This window comes from Ascidiella aspersa, chromosome 3, assembly GCF_963924565.1.
Source record: "Ascidiella aspersa chromosome 3, kaAscAspe10.2, whole genome shotgun sequence".
Lineage (NCBI taxonomy): Eukaryota > Metazoa > Chordata > Ascidiacea > Phlebobranchia > Ascidiidae > Ascidiella > Ascidiella aspersa.
In genome coordinates this window covers 34,407,457-34,432,300 of record NC_139449.1, presented here as the reverse complement: position 1 = coordinate 34,432,300, position 24,844 = coordinate 34,407,457, and the positions used below count along the sequence as shown (strand labels likewise).

Sequence of the window (24,844 nt, the reverse complement as noted above, 5' to 3'; positions counted from 1 at the left end):
ATTTCAAATCAGTACATTAGGTTTGTAAAAATGTGAAAATTTTACAACCTTGTTTCAACTGTGAAATGTCTGACGAACAAATAAGAAACAGCCAATTTGAGGTAAGTCGTTTTTCTTTTCTTTCTAATTATATGGGACGAAAATTTATTTTCGGGACATAAATTGTTTTTGCCTTTATCCTTTTTTGCTTTGCTTTGCTTTGGTTTGTTTCAGACCGATTTTTGTCCGGACCTTTATAGAAAAATATACATCGTAGAACTTTTTTTCAGACATGACATATAATGGTATACAGGTGCGTATAACAGGTTTATAAGTCTGCAACCCTAGGGGCCTTTGATTGGGGGAGAAAAAACTGAAATATTGTGACGTCATTGTTTTAGTTATCTGTAACTTTCGACAGCGGTGCAAAACTTCAATACAGAATTCGTTCATAATCGCTTGCTTTGTTCGGTTGGCGAAGCAACGCAGCGACTCGCATACTTCTGCGCTTTGTTCTACCTGAGGAAATAAGTCGCGCGTGCGACGTTCATTGTGCAAAGTGGCTTGTCTTAGTAAAACAGCTTATTGCTCTTACAATATAACATGTTTTACCGCCGCAAATTTAAATGCGATATCTGGCGGTAATGTAGACCTCTATGTTCCTACTAAATGTTGGTAAACCTAAGGCCCTGTGAAATGTTGCTTTACGGAACGATCCTTATATATCACGATTCGGTGGTAAACATGTATAATACCTTGGAATGACATTTTAACGGAAATCAATAAAGGTACGACAAAGTGAATAAGCATTCTTTACATCAGGGGTGGGCAACCTTTTTAACACAAGGGCCAGTTAGGAAATGTAATGCTTACAGGAGGGCCGCACATCAAATAAACACTAATTCAAATTTTCAGCTTTTACTAGAAAAGCTAATGAGCTACTAGGCTGCAACTACGACAGTTTTGTCAGTGCTGTCTTCTTGTGAATTCGGCAATAATTTTCCTACTATTCCAATGACGCCTTTCTTGTACGGATCGGCTCAGTACAATTTAATTAACAGCCATAATTTAAAACCAACTGTTACATAACATCTCAGTCAATATGCGTGGCAAAAGTCTGGTGCATCTTGACCGTACTAGACAAGTGCAATTGTTGCAAACAATTCTTTATCATAACAACGTGAAGAGACACAAAAATTCACGATTTAATGAAGATTGTTTTGTAATAGATGCTTTCCATTCGAGTTCAAGTGCATTAGTGTAGCTGTGTAGCCTATGGGTTATATCGGGCCGAGATAAGAACATCACCAACGTCAGAATAAACACAATTCGGAATAAGGCCAAATAGGACTAATACCTGATGGTATTAGTACCGTCTAAATCGGAAGCAGTCCTAGACCCGTCGGAATAAGTCCTAAATGCTCATAATCAGGCCTAAACCACACTTTACCTAACCATACCCTTAAGTACATCACTAACTCCCCTAATAATTTCAACACTAACCCATTTTGTAACCCCACCAATAACCTCAAACCGGACCAAAAACCCAGAGCCAAAACACCGGCGCCCTGACGGGCCGGTCATACTAGGTCGTCCAAACGTAGTCACCAAAACGGCCCGATGCCAAACCGATGGCCCCCGTTCGTCCCATACCCTTTACCCACAGGTCCGGGCGTTATTTTGGTCATTTAGGCCTTCTTTCGATAAATTTAGGCCTTCTTCCGATGAATTTAGGCCTTTTTCCGATGAATTTAGGCCTAATTCCTACAGATTTAGGTCTTGTTCAGACAGTTTTGATATTATGCTGTACTGGATATTACTGCGTATTTTGCTGTATTATGTCGTTGGTCTTAATACTATGGTTTTATAGATTTTTCTGCTTTAGGTATTGTTGCTTTTTAGGTCTTGTGTGCTCCCGTTATATCACACTTCAAACAGGAAACTGATACAGTGGCATAGCCAGCCGAAATTTTTTTTTTTTTTTTTTTTTTTTTAAATTTTTTTTTTGGGGGGGGAAGGGGCAAAAAATTGGAATTTTTTGTTTAGCTTTTGTCATTGTATTAACTGCCGTAACGAACACAAATAATAATGCTAGCAAACCGTTTCGAGCAGCAACTGGCTGAGTGTTAGCGCAATATTTAGACACAGTCAAAGAGCAAAAACTGTTTAAAAGTAGTAAAACTGCATTATTGTATAGCAAACGTTATATTAACTACATCTTTTGTGACGTAACAATGCATGACAATTGAAGGTATGGCATGCCTGTGACCGACTGTTGTGGTACTGCTCATAAATGCTAAAAAAAACAAATTATTAAGAGTAAAATATTTATAAATTAAAGGGGGCCATGGCCCCTCAGGGCTGCGCCTACGAACTGATAGAGCAAAAGTTCCAACATGGTGCATACCGATCGCCTTATTTAGGGAAAAATAGCTGGAAGAAGGTGAAGGGCCACACAAAAAATGGAAAAGGGCCGCGTGCGCCGTACGTTGCCCACCCCTGCTTTACATAAAGTATATTTACTAAATTTATTTTTCGAGCATTCGACAATTTTCTCGTCGTAATTGAATTTAATGTCACGGTAATAAATAAAGAGGCGAGGCCATATAATAAAGTTCCACCCATCGTATAACGCATGACAGCAGACTTGGACAACTAGATTTATTTTAGCTTTTTAAAATTAGATTAGAATTAACATTAGATCATTTCGGTTTTTCAAAACTAGATTAGAATTAGAATTACCGAATTCTTAAAAAAATCGAATTTGAACTAGAATTACATTTGATTATTTACAATCAATTTCATTTAAATCGAGAAGTATTTTAGTAGGAGTGTGAATGGTCAATATATTTGTGCTAAGTTCGATGTATTTAAGATTAACATATGTTTTTCAGACTGTAAAAATTAAGTTCAAACCAAAGAGTTTTAATTCAAATTCTTTGTTTTGACTAAGAGACTAAGAATGTCGTTGGACAAAGTAGCATTTTTGGTAAAATCCGAATTAGATTAGAACTAGAATTAGAGCGCACAAGCAATTCACAAATTAGATTAGAATTATATTTAGCCGCATTTTGCTCTAATTCATTTAATTAGAAAACTAGAATTATCTAGTTGTCCAAGTCTGCATGACATAGGGTTTTTCCGCTGCTGTTGTTGTTTTTGCCGTTAAATGGCTGCTAGTAATACTTTTTACTTTTCACTTTTGATTGGAACGGCTGCCCATATAGAAGAAGGCATTTGGCATGATTCTAAATATATATAGGCCTACTGCTGAGTCAGACTGCAGAAAAGAAGTAAACAAGGAAAAAATACTATCTAAACCAGGTTTAAAGAGTTGTTAGTTTACAGAAGTGAGGTTATATCAGTCAAAAATCTCAAACAAATTACAGGGAGGTTTTCTAACTTTATTTGCAATTTTATTCAACAGTTGCATAGAATTAGGATGAAAGCAGTATATAATCAGAGCCTTTGTATTGTTTTATAAATAAAATGGCGAAAAAAGCACAAGGAAAACCAATTATAATATGAAAGCTCCAATGCAGCTAACGACCTTTTACTTTGGTGCATCGCCATCTTTCCATACTTCGTCTATTTAAAGCCGAATATAAGTTCGCACAGAAGATAACATCGCGAAAAATCGCAACATAGTTTGGGCAATTTCGACATATTTACACGGATAAAAGACATAGGCTACCTTGCACATAAATAGACACAATTCACAAATGTTTTGCACGTTTTATTATTGTGCACTCCGAAGAGTAACTGCTTGGGAGAAAAATACACGATAATCGCAATTTCATACTCAACCACACGCTCACGTTTTCCCAGTATAAACACGTCACAGGAATAACGCGGAAGTATTTTGTCTTACAAATGCTGACATAGATATGCAGCAATTTAAATAGTTTTGAGGCAATAACTTTCCAACTTTTGTTAGTTTTACAAAGAAACTTAAATATCTCTACTTTTTTGCTACAACAGTTTTGAGCATTTCGCATTGTCCATTTTTTCATTTATGTAGCTAAAAGCAAGTAAACAAATCAAATCCGCATTGACGATTGTGACTTAATAGATGTTTTGATGTAAATTCGTTTGTCAAATCGTTTTTTATCATTTTCTGCGTGTGTTTTTTTTAGCTCACGTTGAATTAAATAAAAAATGCAAATGAGCGAGGAGTTCTCGATTCTTGATTGTGTGCTAAAGCAGTGGTCGGCAACCTTTTTGGCTTTACGGACCGGTTTGAAACCATAGTTGCCATTTTTTTCTCACAGTAATCATCTAGATTTACCAAAAAAGTAATCTAAAAACATCTACATTTTTATGGAGAATTCTAAAAAATAATCTAAAAATAATTTTTGAAAATATTCAATACTTTTGGACAAAAAATCAACATTAAAAGCTTAATGCCGTATAAAGTTGCATAAAGGCACTTGCTTGACGCTTTAGATTTAAGATTCCTGCTTTATAAAACATTTTACTAAACATGACGAGGTACTGAAATTTCGATTTTATATCTCATCATTTTTTTTCAATTTACAAAAAAAAAAACTTTGAATTTACTGAAACATTTATCGTAAATAGCGAATCTGTCACTAATTTAGATTATACAATATTTTTTTATAATAATCTAAAAAAAATCTAACATCTAAATTCTAGATTGTATAATCCTACATCTAGATTCAAACCAAAACATCTAAATCTAGATTAAAATAATCTAGAATGGCAACTATGTTTGAAACTAAAGTTATTCCGCGGACCGGCCTTAAAAAAACAACAAATGTTCAGTAAAGTTAATGTATTACAACTTTTTTTTCAATGAACCAATTAAAATGTATACGTTTGTTTCAAAAACTTTCCTACCTATGAACATCAAAATAATGAATCATTTTGCAATGCAATTCATAGGGCCACTGCACACTGGTTTATTTTGAACCTCACGAGTGCTTAATGCTAATAGAGATTTTTATTATATCAATCAATCATAGAGTATGTTTAAACGAAAGTTAATGTGTTTTGAATAGAAAACTAGATTTAATTTTAATTTTGACTTATTTCATGTTTTTTTCTTCAAGTCAAAATTTGAATCTGGCAACCCTGCTACGGACCGGTAACGAACTCCTCACGGACCGGCACTGGTCCGCGGACCGGCGGTTGCCGACCAGTGTGCTAAAGGATATCCTATCTTATCCTATCTTGCTAATCACTTATCCTATATCTTGCTAAGTTGGGACGTTTTGTCAATTTAACCCAGAGGTTCCCAACGTGGGCGGTACCGCCCCCTTGTGGGCGTTGGCGACTTACAAGGGGGCGTTTTGGGTCTTTTTCTAATTTGGAGGCCGCTGAACGCACATAAGGGGGCGTTACATGAAAGTACTGATGGCAAAATTTTGTAAAAGGTTCACATAAAAATAGTAACAAACAGCATTGTAGGTAACTTTTAGCCTTATGGCAACTTCCGTACTGCGAACTTGTAGTAGTTTCCCGACCATTGTTACGTAATAATTGGCTTTCTTATGTTAAGTTGTTTGTTGCGTTTGACCGTTTGATACGCGGCAAAATGTTTGTATATTTAAAGCATGAGTCGCCGCCGGATTGGGCCAGCCGCGCCCCTTTGACAACTAGACATGAGTTCATTTCAAATACTTTTTGACTATTTTACCTTTACGGTAGAAAAATGTTCGCGCTTCGCGCGAATGATCTTTCTACGTCCGGTTTGTTTACACATTTTGAAGCTGTTTCTGGATCAGCGCTTCTTTGCCGTTGCGCCGTGGAAGGCTACCAAGTGCGTCACGGAAAAACGGAAAACGTAACATATTACACATATATTTTTAACATTTTTTTGGCAATGTAATAACAAAAACCAGCAGGAAATTTAAGAGAAATGCCGGTATACCCCCCAAAAATCGCGCTCGCTTCTCTCGCCAGGTTCGCCCGGACTTAAAAAGATTAACAAACACTGCACTATCTATTAAGGTTAACGCGTTTCCTAAAAGTAGCTTTATTACACTTTTCATTAGTAGTATGGATGAAAAAATGCGGCCAACGGAGACCTTTCTGAGTTTGGTTGGCGACTAGAAAAGGTTGCCGACCCCTGATTTAAATTTTCCTGGTAATGACATAACCTGATGAAATAATGTATCTATAAATTCCCATAGTGAATGTATGTTAGACAACCTAAAATATGACTGACAGCTTATCGAAACGAAAGTGAAGACAATATGATGTTAGACAACGATTAATATAATACTTTACTGTAAAACAAGATGAGGGGGGCGATATGAAATAATATTGAGCCCAAGGGGGCACTAGTGTAAAAAAGGTTGGGAAACACTGATTTAACCCAAATAATAGGATTTCCGCGCGAGTGGTTTTTTGCCCTATTCTTGAACGTAATTAAACCCGATGCAGTTAAACATACAAGTTTCTTGAGAATATTTCTTTCATGACGTCACGCTTTGTGTCGTCATCTCTAAAAGTTTTACAACTCGCTCGCATATAAAAAACTTTGAACTGCCGCGGTGCCCTGCCAACTCATCCTTAAAACATTCTTGCGCACTACTACAAATATTAGCGCAGTAGAAAATCTTCTTCCATGAATCACTGTACGGTACCTACACTCGTAATACTATACAACAATACATTTTCGCTATCAGTTAAATATACAGCAAACATTTAAATTTGCTACAATTCGAGGCTTTCAAACGTGATGAAAAATTAACAACTTTGTGGGTAATGTAGTTATAAGTACGCTTTTGCCCAAAATCGATTGCTGTAAAGGAAAAACATTTGTTTTTCAAGGAATCATTTCGGTCGGTCGGTCTTTTTGTCAGGGTTTGCCTCACCGTCCGAAGCTGCGTGTTTTTTTTAATGCAATTTGATCACGCGTCTTAAAATAGTGCAAAACGAAAGCAAAATCAAACGAAAAAGGCCGTTTTTCGTTTCTTGTTTGGTCGACCGTAAACGCAGGATGTTTTTTTCTCTTTCGCCTTTCTTTATTCGTTCGGGTTAAGCTGATTGTTCGACAATTAATAACAATAAATCAATCGGTCTCCGATGTTTTCGCGCTGAAAACGTCTTGTTAGGCGTTGCTAATGTTTCTCGCTGTTTGCTGTCCGCGTTAATATCAGATGTTGGTGTAAGACAGGGGTCGGCAAAACGTGTTACAAAATATTGGACTTAGGCCTATATTTTTTAACATTTTTTTATTTTCGGCAATGTAATAAAAACTTGCAAGACAACACTTTCCTCATTTCCGACGTGAAAAACTAGATTTATTTTTTTTTAAAGAGTATTTGTCCAAAATGATATTGTAATTTGAACTAGAATTACAATTAATAAATTCGCAATCATTGAAGAGGGTCGTTAGTCAATCATTTGTAAAAAGGTGTGTGGTTAGGTAATGGTAGGTACGGTAGCGTTGGATTGCTGTCAATCATTAGGAACTATCATCTCTAGATATTATTCAGAAATCAATTATAAAGAAATGTGTTTTTTGTTGTGCATGTTTTATCATAGACAGATATACACAGCAAGCATTTATTTTAGAAGAGGTCCCAACCTGTAAATGAAAAGACGGTATTTTTTGTTGAATATACCTACTTTCGTCCCATTAAAATTGTGTTTTTTTTTTGTTCTGTTTCTTACCACCATATGGATCCCTTAGTTCAGTAGTCGGCAATATATGGGCCGCTGTCCAAATGTGGGCCTTTAAGCAATTTTTAGTTGGCCGCGAGCTATATTTTGATATTTCAGTTTTGTCGTGTAGTTGTGCGCCATATTTAAAAAATGACGTCCATATTTAAAAAAAATGACGTCAAGAAAAAAATATTTCGAAATTTTTTTAAACTATGCAAGCATGCATGTTTTTTTAAATTCTTATTTTGATTGGTAAACAAAAACGTAACATTAGCGTGCTAACTGTTTTACAAGCATAGATTAAGGTAAAATTAACCACATTGTAGGCCTACTAAACCTTATAAAATGAAAACATTTAAGTTTAAGCCAAGTCATTTTTTTGAAAGACTTTATTCAAGCCAAAATAATTTGGTCAAAATAATTAAGTCTAGTCGTTTAAAACCTGTTACTTAAGTGCACTCAAGTATATCATTGACTTGAGTCATCTCAACAATAGAACAAAAAGATTTAAATTAACTTGTGAACAAAATTCGATTACCAATTCTGAACGTCCACCTAAAAAATTTATGGACAAGATTGATTTTGGATTTAAATGACGCTCGGCAGTCGGGAAAGTGCAGTCCAATCACTACTTTGCTAGGCAAACTACATTTGACAAAAAATTGTCGGCATGCTAATTTTCGTCTTTCTAATAATCTAATTGTTTTTACTGGTATTTTAACAATAAAGAACTGTTTAATAAGTTGTGTTCAGCTGTTGTTAATCTTCTATATTTTCTTGCGCTGTATTGCCACTCATTTCGACCACGTCGTGCAGTTAAAACCTTATGAACATACAATGTGCAATGATTTGTTTACTATTGCTTACATAGCATGTCGTCGCTCAGCAAAGCTGCAAAAACCTATTTGCTTACATACCGGCATCTGTGAATTTGACAAAAGACCAGCTTTTTGCAGGATCGAGATTAGTTTATAAAAATGGCCGCCAAAACTGATGCAGCTTTCTTCTCAAAGCACAAGAAGATTGGTATTTATGATGCGGAAATGAGCTATTACGAGTCGGGTGAGATTGGAAAAAATATCTGTTTAATTTACATTATCCATAATAAGCTAGTTTAGATCACAGATAACAACCACGTAAATCAGTGTATTTTTTAACATCTTATGAAATCGCAACTACACCTTTTATATGACCATACAAATAAAATGATCTACAAAATTTGTTTTTTTAGCCGACCTAGCACTTTTTATGTAGCACCGGAGCTATCATTTGTTCCATTAAACCGGGAACATAGGCGCGTAAAAGATGATTGAAAACACACTTTGTGCCAGTTTAGCGCGTGTGGGCTATATATTGCTATTGTAAAGAATTCTTTCTCGGATGTATATCGATAAATGTTTTTAGCGTTTGAACTTTTTTTGGCAGTTGTAATTAAAAATGTTGTAAAAAAATTATTATGTAATTAACAATGCCTTTATATTTAAAACGCTGACGCAAAACCGTTGAAAAGTGTTACTACGGTTACTTGGGCTCTACATGAAATACATTTTTGTGTCATGTTTTGGGTCGTGGGAACATGAGTGGTGTAGGGCAGGGCCACCAAACTTTTTCCATAAATGTTGGATAGCTGTAAGGCCTGACCATCGCGAGCCGAAAAACGGTTGGGGTTTGGGGTTTGCGATCGCGGTCCGGATATAATTTTGTTTCGTCGAATTTTTAAACTTAATAACATCATGAAACGAAGAAAATTGAAATAATTTTATGCAATAAAAACTGTAGTGAGCCCTAATACGTTGCCATATAGTTTAATTTAGTTTCAAAGGGATCCCACAGCTTTTAACTGTATAGGGCTGTTTCATCTACATTAAGGAAATATGCCGTGGGTCGGATAAATAAACCCCGGCGTACCTGATCTGACCCGCGCGCCGTGGTTTGGTGACCTGAGGGTCGCAACTATAAGTGTACAGATGAAGGCTAAAGAATCCTTAGGGCCCATTTACACTTACAACTGCGCTGAGCTGCGAGTTGTCAAAAATCGCTCCAAAACGTAACGTTTTTCTATAGCTTCACGGGGCTTGAGTTTAGTAAAGCGTAAAACTCTAAATGCAAATTGCGCTGTGCTCAGCTCAGTGCATCTGTAGTGTAAACGGGACTTTAACGTTATGAAAATAATCTATTTTTTTATGTTTCAGGTCCTTCGTCATCGGAGAGAAACATCGTTTTTCTCCACGGCAACCCAACATATTCCTATTTATGGAGGAATATGATTCCCCATGTTGAGAGTGTCGGAAGATGCTTGGCTCCGGACCTGGTTGGAATGGGAAGATCTTCCAAGATTTCTGGATCCATGTACACCTTCCAGAATCAATACAAGTACCTTGAGAAGTGGATGGACTCCGTAAACTTGCAAAATAAAGTGTGTTAAGTTTGTTTAACAATTGCCAATTGCCAATTGTAATAGCTGAATTAGAACATTGAATTTCACAGCCAAAAATGATCGAACAAATCGATAACACCTTGAAAAAGACGTTTCGATATATACCTTTATCATTATCAGTTAATGTTGTGCGGCCGCAAGTTGTGCATCCCTGCCCTAGGGTCTGTAACGCTAAAATAATTTATTTTGGATACCATGCCTTATCTGATGGTGATACAAGTGCTTATCGAAACGTTTTTATCAAGTTTATGTCGATTTGCTCGATTAACTGTCTACACAGGTTATGGTGTTAGCCAATGACTAACTTTATAAGCATCCCTTTACAGGTTCCCTAAAAGTAGATAGAGCCTGTCCAAAAGTATATGGACTTAAACAATTTGAAATAAGTTCATAAGTATAACTGATGATGCCGTTTTGGCGTAATTATAGTTTCTGTTTTTTTTAAATAAAGTTGTTTTAGCTCTTTTATTAACCTTCGTGTTTCTTTTTGACTCTTAAAACTGATATCTTTCAAGGTGAACCTCGTTACCCACGAGTGGGGTTTCGGTCTCGTTTACACTGGGCCAACATGCATAGAGACCGTGTCGAGTCTATTTTGTAGCGACTCACTCCATATTATCGGGCCATATCTCGGCCATTCAGATGAAGCAGGCTTGCCGGTTGTGACGTCAACGTACGCCTGCCTGTGCGTGTTATTCTAAACTGTCAGCAGATTGCTGGAAGCGTTTCGTCAATTGTCCAAAATTTCCTGTATTTTCATTATTTGTGTTGAAGCATGTTGTCACGATATTTAATTACCGCCAGCTGGAATGCTGTATATAAGTGATTTCATTTTATACCAAAAACGAGCAGTCTTACTGTTCACTTCTGGAGTCTAGATCGCGTACGTTGGAGGTAATTATTGTACGTATATCGTAATTACTGTTTGTGGTTTGTTTGTTTGCAATAAATATTCTTTCATTGTTGCTGCGCCCCACAGCTGTATATAAGTAGGATGAAAAGAATTATAATTTGAACAACGAATCCGAATAGTAAACGCCAACCCAAGAGATAGATATTTGCTTCACACCCTTATCAAGCGAGTAACTTAACTCTTACGAGCGTGCTAGACTTCAGGCGAGGCGACGTTTCAGTCAAGCGAGGCGACGTCGCCGTGCGTCATTTTAAGCGTGACAGACAAGGGCGCTAGCTCACTTAGTTTGCTCATGTAGGGAGGCCTATTGAGACGTAACACAAGAAAGTGATTTGAATGAGGTGGTTGTAAGTGATGGAGAAACTGTGGATTGCAATTCAGCATTTTGGGTGTATAATACAAACGTAACCGACTTTAACGCTTTAATAAATTCGAATAATAATGTTTATCAGCCTAATCTTATTATTTTCAGGACTATTACGAATGCTGTTAGCAAGTTTTTAAAATTATTAGTATTCCTGACATAATTTGGGTTAGGGTGCGAGTTAGCATTTGGGTTTGGGTGGGCCAAGTATTGTTATTATATTTATTCTTAAATATTTATGAGCATTGTTGACTGCTTAACCTTAATTTTATCGACAATAAACCTTTAGTGAATATATTGTGTCTTTCCAGTGCAGATAACATTTGAATATTTTGAAAAGATTAACACAATTTATATGAAAACGGCTGATTTCAAATCAGTACATTAGGTTTGTAAAAATGTGAAAATTTTACAACCTTGTTTCAACTGTGAAATGTCTGACGAACAAATAAGAAACAGCCAATTTGAGGTAAGTCGTTTTTCTTTTCTTTCTAATTATATGGGACGAAAATTTATTTTCGGGACATAAATTGTTTTTGCCTTTATTCTTTTTTGGTTTGCTTTGCTTTGGTTTGTTTCAGACCGATTTTTGTCCGGACCTTTATAGAAAAATATACATCGTAGAACTTTTTTTCAGACATGACATATAATGGTATACAAGTGCGTATAACAGGTTTATAAGTCCGCAACCCTAGGGGCCTTTGATTGGGGGAGAAAAAACTGAAATATTGTGACGTCATTGTTTTAGTTATTTGTAGCTTTCGACAGCGGTGCAAAACTTCAATACAGAATTCGTTCATAATCGCTTGCTTTGTTCGGTTGGCGAAGCAACGCAGCGACTCGCATACTTCTGCGCTTTGTTCTACCTGAGGAAATAAGTCGCGCGTGCGACGTTCATTGTGCAAAGTGGCTTGTCTTAGTAAAACAGCTTATTGCTCTTACAATATAACATGTTTTACCGCCGCAAATTTAAATGCGATATCTGGCGGTAATGTAGACCTCTATGTTCCTACTAAATGTTGGTAAACCTAAGGCCCTGTGAAATGTTGCTTTACGGAACGATCCTTATATATCACGATTCGGTGGTAAACATGTATAATACCTTGGAATGACATTTTAACGGAAATCAATAAAGGTACGACAAAGTGAATAAGCATTCTTTACATCAGGGGTGGGCAACCTTTTTAACACAAGGGCCAGTTAGGAAATGTAATGCTTACAGGAGGGCCGCACATCAAATAAACACTAATTCAAATTTTCAGCTTTTACTAGAAAAGCTAATAAGCTACTAGGCTGCAACTACGACAGTTTTGTCAGTGCTGTCTTCTTGTGAATTCGGCAATAGTTTTCCTACTATTCCAATGACGCCTTTCTTGTACGGATCGGCTCAGTACAATTTAATTAACAGCCATAATTTAAAACCAACTGTTGAATAACATCTCAGTCAATATGCGTGGCAAAAGTCTGGTGCATCTTGACCGTACTAGACAAGTGCAATTGTTGCAAACAATTCTTTATCATAACAACGTGAAGAGACACAAAAATTCACGATTTAATGAAGATTGTTTTGTAATAAATGCTTTCCATTCGAGTTCAAGTGCATTAGTGTAGCTGTGTAGCCTATGGGTTATATCGGGCCGAGATAAGAACATCACCAACGTCAGAATAAACACAATTCGGAATAAGGCCAAAATAGGACTAATACCTGATGGTATTAGTACCGTCTAAATCGGAAGCAGTCCTAGACCCGTCGGAATAAGTCCTAAATGCTCATAATCAGGCCTAAACCACACTTTACCTAACCATACCCTTAAATACATCACTAACTCCCCTAATAATTTCAACACTAACACATTTTGTAACCCCACCAATAACCTCAAACCGGACCAAAAACCCAGAGCCAAAACACCGGCGCCCTGACGGGCCGGTCATACTAGGTCGTCCAAACGTAGTTACCGAAACGGCCCGATGCCAAACCGATGGCCCCCGTTCGTCCCATACCCTTTACCCACAGGTCCGGGCGTTATTTTGGTCATTTAGGCCTTCTTTCGATAAATTTAGGCCTTCTTCCGATCAATTTGGCCTTATTCCGATGAATTTAGGCCTTTTTCCGATGAATTTAGGCCTAATTAAAAAAATTGGAATTTTTTGTTTAGCTTTTGTCATTGTATTAACTGCCGTAACGAACACAAATAATAATACTAGCAAACCGTTTCGAGCAGTAACTGGCTGAGTGTTAGCGCAATATTTAAACACAGTCAAAGAGCAAAAACTGTTTAAAAGTAGTAAAACTGCATTATTGTATGGCAAACGTTATAGTAACTACATCGTTTGTGACGTAACAATGCATGACAATTGAAGGTATGGCATGCCTGTGACCAACTGTTGTGGTACTGCTCATAAATGCTAAAAAAAAAAAATTATTAAGAGTAAAATATTTATAAATTAAAGGGGGCCATGGCCCTTCAGGCCCCCCTGGCTACGCCTACGAACTGATAGAGCAAAAGTCCCAACATGGTGCATACCGATCGCCTTATTTAGGGAAAAAATGGCTGGAAGAAGGTGAAGGGCCACACAAAAAATGGAAAAGGGCCGCGTGCGGCGCGCGGGCCGTACGTTACCCACCCCTGCTTTACATAAAGTATATTTACTAAATTTATTTTTCGAGCATTCGACAATTTTCTCGTCGTAATTGAATTTAATGTCACGGTAATAAATAAAGAGGCGAGGCCATATAATAAAGTTCCACCCATCGTATAACGCATGACAGCAGACTTGGACAACTAGATTTATTTTAGCTTTTTAAAATTAGATTAGAATTAAAATTAGATCATTTCGGTTTTTCAAAACTAGATTAGAATTAGAATTACCGAATTCTTAAAAAAATCGAATTTGAACTAGAATTACATTTGATTATTTACAATCAATTTCATTTAAATCGAGAACTATTCTAGTAGGAGTGTGAATGGTCAATATATTTGTGCTAAGTTCGATGTATTTAAGATTAACATATGTTTTTCAGACTGTAAAAATTAAGTTCAAACCAAAGAGTTTTAATTCAAATTCTTTGTTTTGACTAAGAGACTAAGAATGTCGTTGGACAAAGTAGCATTTTTGGTAAAATCCGAATTAGATTAGAACTAGAATTAGAGCGCACAAGCAATTCACAATTTAGATTAGAATTATATTTAGCCGCATTTTGCTCTAATTCATTTAATTAGAAAACTAGAATTATCTAGTTGTCCAAGTCTGCATGACATAGGGTTTTAGCGCTGCTGTTGTTGTTTTTGCCGTTAAATGGCTGCTAGTAATACTTTTTACTTTTCACTTTTGATTGGAACGGCTGCCCATATAGAAGAAGGCATTTGGCATGATTCTAAATATATATAGGCCTACTGCTGAGTCAGACTGCAGAAAAGAAGTAAACAAGGAAAAAATACTATCTAAACCAGGTTTAAAGAGTTGCTAGTTTACAGAAGTGAGGTTATATCAGTCAAAAATCTCAAACAAATTACAGGGAGGTTTTCTAACTTTATTTGCAATTTTATTCAACAGTTGCATAGAATTAGGATGAAAGCAGTATATAATCAGAGCCTTTGTATTGTTTTATAAATAAAATGGCGAAAAAAGCACAAGGAAAACCAATTATAATATGAAAGCTCCAATGCAGCTAACGACCTTTTACTTTTGTGCATCGCCATCTTTCCATACTTCGTCTATTTAAAGCCGAATATAAGTTCGCACAGAAGATAACATCGCGAAAAATCGCAACATAGTTTGGGCAATTTCGACATATTTACACTGATAAAAGACATAGGCTACCTTGCACATAAATAGACACAATTCACAAATGTTTTGCACGTTTTATTATTGTGCACTCCGAAGAGTAACTGCTTGGGAGAAAAATACACGATAATCGCAGTTTCATACTCAACCACACGCTCACGTTTTCCCAGTGTAAACACGTCACAGGAATAACGCGGAAGTATTTTGTCTTACAAATGCTGACATAGATATGCAGCAATTTAAATAGTTTTGAGGCAATCACTTTCCAACTTTTGTTAGTTTTACAAAAAAACTAAAATATCTCTACTTTTTTGCTACAACAGTTTTGAGCATTTCGCATTGGCCATTTTTTCATTTATGTAGCTAAAAGCAAGTAAACAAATCAAATCCGCATTGACGATTGTGACTTAATAGATGTTTTGATGTAAATTCGTTTGTCAAATCGTTTTTTATCATTTTCTGCGTGTGTTTTTTTTTATCTCACGTTGAATTAAATAAAAAATGCAAGTTTTACAACTCGCTCCCATACAAAAAACTTTGAACTGCCGCGGTGCCCTGCCAACTCATCCTTAAAACATTCTTGCGCACTACTACAAATATTAGCGCAGTAGAAAATCTTCTACCATGAATCACTGTGCGGTACCTACACTCGTAATACTATACAACAATACATTTTCGCTATCAGTTAAATATACAGCAAACATTTAAATTTGCTACAATTCGAGGCTTTCAAACGTGATGAAAAATTAACAACTTTGTGGATAATGTAGTTATAAGTACGCTTTTGCCCAAAATCGATTGCTGTAAAGGAAAAACATTTGTTTTTCAAGGAATCATTTCGGTCGGTCGGTCTTTTTGTCAGGGTTTGCCTCACCGTCCGAAGCTGCGTGTTGTTTTTAATGCAATTTGATCACGCGTCTTAAAATAGTGCAAAACGAAAGCAAAATCAAACGAAAAAGGCCGTTTTTCGTTTCTTGTTTGGTCGACCGTAAACGCAGGATGTTTTTTTCTCTTTCGCCTTTCTTTATTCGTTCGGGTTAAGCTGATTGTTCGACAGTTAATAACAATAAATCAATCGGTCTCCGATGTTTTCGCGCTGAAAACGTCTTGTTAGGCGTTGCTAATGTTTCTCGCTGTTTGCTGTCCGCGATGTTGGTGTAAGACAGGGGTCGGCAAAACGTGTTACAAAATATTGGACTTAGGCCTATATTTTTTAACATTTTTTTATTTTCGGCAATGTAATAAAAACTTGCAAGACAACACTTTCCTGCCTCCTTTAATGTAATTAAACACGTTTTCAAGTGCAAAACAGATCCGAGGCCCGCCTGATCCACAGTTGTTCTAACATTTCAATAACACAAATCTTAGTTAACATTGTGTGCGGCCTGCAAATACCTTTCTGAGTTTGGTTTTGGCCCGCAACTAGAAAAAGGACGCTTTTTTCGCGCTTTGCTCAAACACTATCCTGCCTCCTTCAATGTAATTATTAATAAAGTTCTTAGTTAAATTTGTGCCGCCCGCAAATACCTTTCTGAGTTTGGTTTTGGCGCGCGACTAGAACCCGTGGTGTGAGACGTGCTTGTATTTTAGCTGACTTGTCACACAGCTCGGCGCAGATGTCGGTTAATCGAATAACACCCGGTAAAAACGATCTTCGTTTAGTATTGCAGGTGGCGAAAGACGTGCTTGTGATTTAGCGTGGTCCCGTAGAAGGATCTACCAAAATCAATCACATATTTTTCGCGGTCTTGTTTTCGTTTTTTGCCTGAAGTTAACGATTGCACACTACAATAGGGGTGTTTCGCAACGTGTTCGCTTTGCCTTTAAAGGTTCGCGTTTGCTGGACGTTACTGATTTTTTTATTATTATTTATGACGTCTTTAACGTTAGACGGAAAAACGGCGATTTCCCTAAGTTGAAAATTCGGGACCCCCGCTCAGGGCTGCCAGATTGGCTTTTTTGACGCCAAATTATAAAAATTTGTTTTTTTTTAAACATGGTTGGCGTCAGAAAATTCGGTTATCTTTTTGGCTTTTTTCTAGCTTTTTTGCAAAAGCTGGCTAAAACTAGTCAAATGGCATAGGTTTATATGTTTTTCTTCTAAAAACATTCGTTCTAAGATCTGTATAGGCCCTATCTTGCCTGATTTTTGAAAGCAATACCCATATAAATGCTCAGCGCTGTTCTAGATTCCTACCACAAGTATTAAATCAACGCACAATATTTGGGTTAGTGTACGCGTTATAATTATTAAATTATCGCACATTATTTGGGTTAGGGCGCTGGTTTGCGTTTGGGTTTGATTGGGTCAAGTATTGTTAAATAAACTTAATCTTCTTATGCACATTTGTTAATGCAAATTAGTGCATTGTCCAAGACCTCAAAGTCTAAAAGTCGGACTTTTTGATCCTTTGAATGCCCTTATTGTCGTAGACCTTTTTGCTTAGAACTGCACTGATTTCTGACGGATCGGGTGGTGCTGGTTAGCGTTCGGGTTTGGGTAGGTTTAGGCAATGTTTTCAAATTATTATATTTGGCCCACCTTCACGCAAACAGCAAACAACACCTAAACTTAAATATTGCCTGTTGCTAAATTGTTGCAACGCTGTGGAAGGATTCTAGACCAGCGCCAATAGCTCATACTTAAATTTGAATTTTTACGTTTTACAGGCATCTTAAAAAGGTTTAGAAACATGCGCTTTAGGGTGAGCTTATCAAACCAAGTATTTTTCAATAGAAAGCTTGACGAAAATATTACATTTTCAGCCTAAAGATCGTAGGATAACTGAGCTTTTCAAAAGATAAAAATTTTCATTTTGGTTGTTATGTTATGAACATTTATGTTTGTCATGTTGCCACCACACACGTTTGAACCTTTAAGGTTATTTATTTTCATACAAATCAATTTATAGTATTATTTAATAGCCTTTTATGGGTTTTGAACTTATTTAATTAACGTTTGGCTTTTTGTGGCTTTTTTTCATTCACGGTTTGGCTTTTTTTCAAAATTTTTATCTGGCAACCCTGCCCCCGCTTTTGGGATTTCTAGATACATCCCTGATCATTATTAATTTGCTATTTTCAGATCCCGTTTTCTTCCAAATTGAAAGTGATTAATGCAAGTGAACTATCAACAAGTGCAAATGAAACCGACTATGTTGGATGTGGAGGTTTTGGTTCTGTTAGAATTTGCCAAAATAAAGAGTTTGGAGAAGTTGTAACAAAATGTTTCGTAATTTCTGGCTTAAAGGAGGAAATATGTAAGCACATCAACAGGTAACATTATTATGCATTTATTAAATATAGCCCAAGCTAACTAATTTCTTTGAATTTTGAACATTGCTGTAAAACTGCACAATTCAACTTGGTAAGGTATGAAGTTAATATGACATTAAAAATTATGCTTAAGAAGTGGCAGAAACTAATGCAAACCCTATGTAGAATAACAATCAACAAGGTGCAAATTAAATACAATAAATTTATCTTACCCAATAAATGATTAAAAGTAATAAAAAAGTTAAGCGCAATGCGATCTTGGTTCATAGTCATTTTGCAAATAAACTGTAAATTTTGAACATATAAATAGGCACCACAACACAAAAAATGCTATAAATATTAGGAAGAGGCTATTCACCCAGACACCAAAGTAGTTAAAATCTGCATTAATCACTAACACCACATGCAAGCGTAAAAGGGCAATCCGGATAAATAGACTATAGCAGTGGTTCCCAAACTTTTTTGGCTCGCGACACACTAAAAAAATTTGCTATTTCGCGGCACACTTAACAGAACAACATTAGCGTAATTTTACAATTTCGTAATTTTACAAACAAACTATATCTAAAATTTCTCAAAATTATTAATTTGTAATGAGTAATGTGTATTTAGGTGTAAATGCTTTGGTGTATGCCTATTAGTAAACAAGATAACTTGTTTTTCAAAATTACAAAAAGTTTTTCGCGACACACTTGACAATCTCTCGAGGCACACAGTTTGGGAATCACTGGACAATAGACACTGAAGTCAGATTACATAGAATCCCAAATAATAGATTCTATACATATTGATAAACATGATAAGTATACTAGTTTGAATTGTTTAAAAAAATGATCAATGACATGAACAGCCTCCATGTAATTGGATCTATGGAAATATTTCACATTTCTATGTTAAATGCATTGCGAACCAAAATTTCCCTTCCCTAAGAGATCATGTTTGTCAAACCTTATATTATTGTTTCAGTGTAAAAAGAGAAGCTGAAATACTGGTTCGAATTAAACATGAAAACATTGTTAAAATTCATGGCTTTTCACAATGGAATGACAACCACATTGCTATTATCCTTGAGTATGTCAAATGTGGAAATTTGGATGGATTGCTGAAATCTGTTCATGAAGTGCCATGGTCTTCCAGACTATCAATTGCACAACAAACTATGTCAGCTCTTTGCTACCTTCACAACTATCCAGGTGATAGAAAGTTTTACCATGGCGATATTAAGTCAGACAATATTTTACTTGATGTGGACCTGAATGTAAAACTGGCTGACTTTGGGTCGGTAAATATTATCAAAGCCACAAACATGATGTCCACAACGTTGGATGTAGTTCCAACTCAGCAACACACATTACACTATGCAGCTCCTGAAGTACTGAAGAGAAAAGAAGCAGGAACTTTTTCCGACATGTTCAGGTAAACATGAACAGTAAGATTTAAGAATTTAACAAACTGCAATATAATAATTTGGCATGTGAGGACATATGTTGATAGCAGACTGAAAAAGGCCGTTCATGTTAATACTACTGTGTCCTATCAGTGTAAGAAGTTTATCTAAAAGTGATACACTATCTTTAATAATGGCAAAACTACTGACATATCTTTATTAATAATACACTGTATACCAAATTAAGTATTGCCTTGCACTAAAATGCAACATACCAACAAAACAAAAGTCAACTAACCCTTTTAAAAATATTTATAATGTTATTTTTTAAACAGTGTTGGGATGGTTTTCTATGAAATGGTCACAAGAAGAAGGGTTTATGAAGGAGCAAAATGTCGACCAGAAATTCTCATTGCTGTTATTTTGAGTGGTGAAAGACCAGAGTTGGACAAAGTTGAAGCTGTGGAAGCATTGTTGACAACTGAGAGTGATAAGAAAATCGCCTCGGTATTAATTGACTTGATGAAATCTTGCTGGAAAGAAGATCCTGCAGAAAGGCCTACTGCTTTCAATGGTATAAATAATTGCAAAATATTTATAATATCTTGCCTTAAAATGGTAAAACAAGGTATATATATATATAATATCCATATACATTACAACTAAATTTACAGCAAATGTTGTTTGTCTAAACCTGTTTAAAATTGGGGGGTTAGCTAAAATATATTAAGCAAACACTGACATATTAAATTAACACTACATACTAGAACAGGTAACATATAGATATCTTGATTTTACCATTGATGTTAGTGTTATATCTAAACAAACTTAAGTTGTACAAGCTGCTAATAAAATTGTCAAAATGTGTTTTTGCTGATATTGATTAAATTTAGTAGACACAAAAATGATGAATTAAAACAAAATGATGAATTAATAAGCAGTGTCTGAAATCTAAAGGTATTTTAAGTAAATATATTTGCTGTCGTACAAAAAGAGATTTGTACATATTTTACTTAACAATTACCGACATTCTCTATCATTTCAAGTTACACATCATTCCCCAGTGATTTACCCCACTGGATAAGACTATTGGATACAATTTTGTCAGAAAATTCAAAATCTTAAAAAAAAACGTTTTATTGACATCTTTGACTTTATAGCCAAAAAAATGCTGGACATCTCCATTGATGAAAACCTGGTGAAAGAAGAGAATAAAACAATTGCTACCCTTCTTCTAAAGCAGAAGCAAAGACCTCCTTCATCTCAGACACAGTTATCAAACTTTGTGAGAAACTTTGTTTCAGGTATTGTGTGCTTTTAAGTTTAAAACTAATGCTGAATTTGGTTACCGATATATTGATTTTTGGTAAAAGAAATACGCACCCAATAGTCACATTACATATTTTTTTTTACAAACAAGGAAGGTATAACGTTTTATTTTATTACTTTGCGTTATTAATATTTATTTAAATTAGATTAACATAAGTTGTGATGGTATATTGTTTATTTTTTTAATATAGGATTAAACTGTAAAATTAAATAGTATATTAGCGACAAGAAACCAAGTTAACTGACACTTTAGATATGCAAAATTATAACACATACTGCATATAAATTCTAAGTAAAGTCCCATAGCATTTTTCAAAGTCATAGTCATTTTTATACAGCACATTTACGACATCGTCAATTTTTATATTGGGCTGTGTTTTGCCTGTAAGCTAACTTGCATTTCTAAAAGACGTTATATATGTGGCGTCATAGTTTCAAAATTGGCACTATATGAAATAGTAAAATTATATCCAATTCAGTTAATATACATAAATTTCTTCCAGCCTTGCTTGTATGGAAATAACTGATAGGCCCACTGATTTTAGTAATTCCTCCTACGAAATTACATGTACTAATGTTTAAGATAATCGTTGGTCAGTTTGACTACATAGAAGGGCCAGGTCAAAGATCAGCAAATGTGTATATCGTTATTCATACTTTTACAAAAAAGTTTTCAGTGTATATATATATACAAATAAAAAAACACCATACCGATTTACATTTAAAATTGTCAACCTATACAATTATGTAGCATAAAATAAAATATACAACAAGTTCTTCATTTAAACATGCTTATAACCATGTTACTTATTTTATCTCCAGCAACTGGTGGTTCTATTTTTTCATCTTCTCCGCTTGTGGCACAAAGTAGCACTGCGATTGATGATGCCGCCTCAACTTCATCATTCCTTGCGCCGGAAGCAGTTATTTCTGCCCTTCAAGATGAGCCATCAACTCCAACTGCATTTCAGCAAGGTGAGGTATATCAAGTAGTACATTGATTTTTTTGCAACCTGTGCATCACAGAGTTTTAAACCAGATTTTCATTTTTTAAAGCTAACAATCATGTTTATGTTTTTTCTCCAGCAACTGATGGTTCTATTTTTCCATCCTCTTCAACCGATGACGTCACATCTAGTTCATCTCCTCTGCTTGTGGCACAAAGTAGCACTGCGATTGATGATGCCGCCACAACTTCATCGTCACAGAAAGCAGTTACTTTTGTGCTTCAAGATGAGCCATCAACTTCAACTGCATTTCAGCAAGGTGAGGTATATTAAGTAGTACATTGATTTTTTGTAACCTGTGCACCACAGAGTTTTAAACCAGATTTTCATTTTATAAAGATAACAATCATATTACTTATTTTATCTCCAGCAACTGGGAGTTCTATTTTTCCATCCTCTTCAACCGATGACGTCACATCTAGTTCATCTCTTCCGCTTGTGGCACAAAGTAGCACTGCGATTGATGATGCCGCCTCAACTTCAACTACATTGCACTCATTTCCGGAAGGTGAGATATATCTATCATGGAAAAGTATTTTTATAATTTTCAGATGGTTGATTTGAAATTCAAACTATTGCGGAAAAAAAGCAAATATAGTTTCGAGTTTCATTGTTAGGTAAATATGTCTGTATTTATATTAAACCTAAAATTGTATCATTTAGGTTAGTGTACGTTAGCACCAAAATAAGTTTTAAACATGTGAAAAAAAATGTAGCTTAAAAAATGGCGTTTGGTTCAAATATGTGGGTGAGCAATATTTTTCAACTTCACGAAATCGTTTCAATAAATATTGGTACCCTTTAAAGTGAAGAAAATTAGGTATGTTTCAGATTTTCTTTATTTAATAAAAAATGTCGTGATTTTTAGTGCAAATATAACTTCTTGGATGGTAGAAGTTTTTTATTTTAAGCTAAACAAACTTACAATTATTGTTAAATTGGTTTGCTTTAAATGTTCCCCATATTAATTAAAAAAATATTTTTATTATAATTGGAAACACTTTGTGGTAAATAAAGATTTAAAAATAAAAGGTTTTTGATTTTTTGCCAAAAAACGCGAGTTTTGATTTTTGCAGAAAATGTCATTGAGTCAAATTTTGTTAAGATGTGATTAAATTTTTAGGAAATACTGATCCAAATTAATTAGGTCCACCTAAAGATAAACTTTTATTCTTTACAGTTCAATGTTTAGAAATGTATTTCATTATTATTTATATATTTTTAAGGTAAATCCTTAGGTTTTTTAAAAAACAATCAGTTAATTTGGAAAAATAAATCATTTTGTCATTTTACTGAAAATCAGATGGAGATGAATCTGCTCATGACCTTGTCCAACAATATGTGACCTTGGTGCAAAAAGAAAAGTATGAAGAAGCGAATCGAGTCGCAGGTGACCTTCAACAGCTCCTCCAAGGTCAAGTGGAACAAACAGCGGAGGAATTTTGGAAACTTGGAATTAAACTGAGAGAAGAAAAGAAATGTTTGGAATCGGTTTTATTTTTGCAAATATCTTCAATTATTTCTGCAAATTACAAGAATCCGAAGAAAGCAGTTGAGGGAATTATGTTTTGTGCTCTGGAGTTGAAGAACACAAATAAACAGATGATTAAACGTGACGTCACAATGAAGCCCATTGTGCGCGATCTCGTGCTTCCACTGATGCGTGACCTGCAGCTGAAGATCGAACAGAAGCAAAACATCGGCGAAAAGTTTCGGGTTTTAAACTTGGCTCGGTGTTTGCATTTCATCGAATATAGCGAATATTTAATCGACGATCTGGAAAGTCGGGAGCGAACTTTGAAAAAAGCAATTTCTTCACTCGAAAAAACTTTCGGCCGCGAAGCTTCCAAGCATCATGTTTACGCAACTTGTTTAAACAACCTCGGTGTTGTGTGTAAGGAAACCTCGCGGTTCACTGATGGGGTGAAATATTACGAACGAGCTCTGGAAGCTGACAAGAAAGCCGAGGATTTTTCAAGTGAAGAAGAAAAGAAGAAATTGATTGAAAAAACTGAAAAGAATTTGAGAAGATGCAAATCAAAAGCAGAAACTAAAAAGTGTAAAATTATGTAAAGAATTGCTTAATTTCTTACTGAACTTATGTTACTTCATTTTATTTGTTTGTATTTGATTCAAAATTCTATTATTAAAAATCAAAGTTGTATAAATCAAATATTTAGAATAACTGCATTAAATGTAAAACTTGAAATTTGATTGATTTCTTTTAACAGGAACAAGTTAGGGTTAAATTGAATTTCTGCAAACTCTGTAAGTAGAATAAATTAAGTTTAGAGAGCGCTCGTCTAGAATCCAACCACTTTTTTTTACAGTAACAAAAACAATTTGTGGAAAGTGAAATTGTCAGAAATAAATAAATATAATAATAATACTGGACCCATAATACAAATAATATTAGTAAGATAAAATAATGTTACTAATATTAATACAAACCATCGGACGAAAATGTACGATTCTAGACAAGAGCAAAAAAATAAACAAACTATAGTTTCCTTTTTTTCTAAAAAAAATTCAGTGAGTTTCAAAACCACAAATTCTTAATATTTTTACAACTTTATTTTGTAGCCGCGAACCACATTATTGTTTACACTATAGTTTTAATAACTGAGATTAAATAATATATTTCATCTTAATTAACGATTACTATGTTAAGAGAAACATTTAAATAAAAAACTGACCACAGTAAAACAAAGCATTTCGAGATGAAACAACG

At 35.2% G+C, this 24,844-nt stretch overlaps 2 protein-coding genes across 2 annotated transcripts; both read left to right on the top strand.

Moving 5' to 3' along the window:
- The first annotated feature begins 9,811 nt into the window (after window positions 1–9,811).
- LOC146162658 (coelenterazine h 2-monooxygenase-like) lies at window positions 9,812–11,002 on the top strand. The gene is made up of 2 exons (XM_083385678.1): window positions 9,812–10,030; window positions 10,567–11,002. Exons 1-2 carry the CDS (start codon window positions 9,878–9,880, stop codon window positions 10,750–10,752), a joined length of 339 nt encoding a protein of 112 aa, XP_083241804.1. The 5' UTR covers window positions 9,812–9,877; the 3' UTR covers window positions 10,753–11,002.
- A 642-nt stretch (window positions 11,003–11,644) lies between these two features.
- Window positions 11,645–24,186, top strand: LOC146162657 (uncharacterized). The gene is made up of 8 exons (XM_083385265.1): window positions 11,645–11,797; window positions 18,200–18,390; window positions 19,357–19,806; window positions 20,113–20,351; window positions 20,938–21,081; window positions 21,929–22,081; window positions 22,484–22,621; window positions 23,417–24,186. Exons 1-8 carry the CDS (start codon window positions 11,762–11,764, stop codon window positions 24,184–24,186), a joined length of 2,121 nt encoding a protein of 706 aa, XP_083241391.1. The 5' UTR covers window positions 11,645–11,761.
- Window positions 24,187–24,844: the final 658 nt, after the last annotated feature.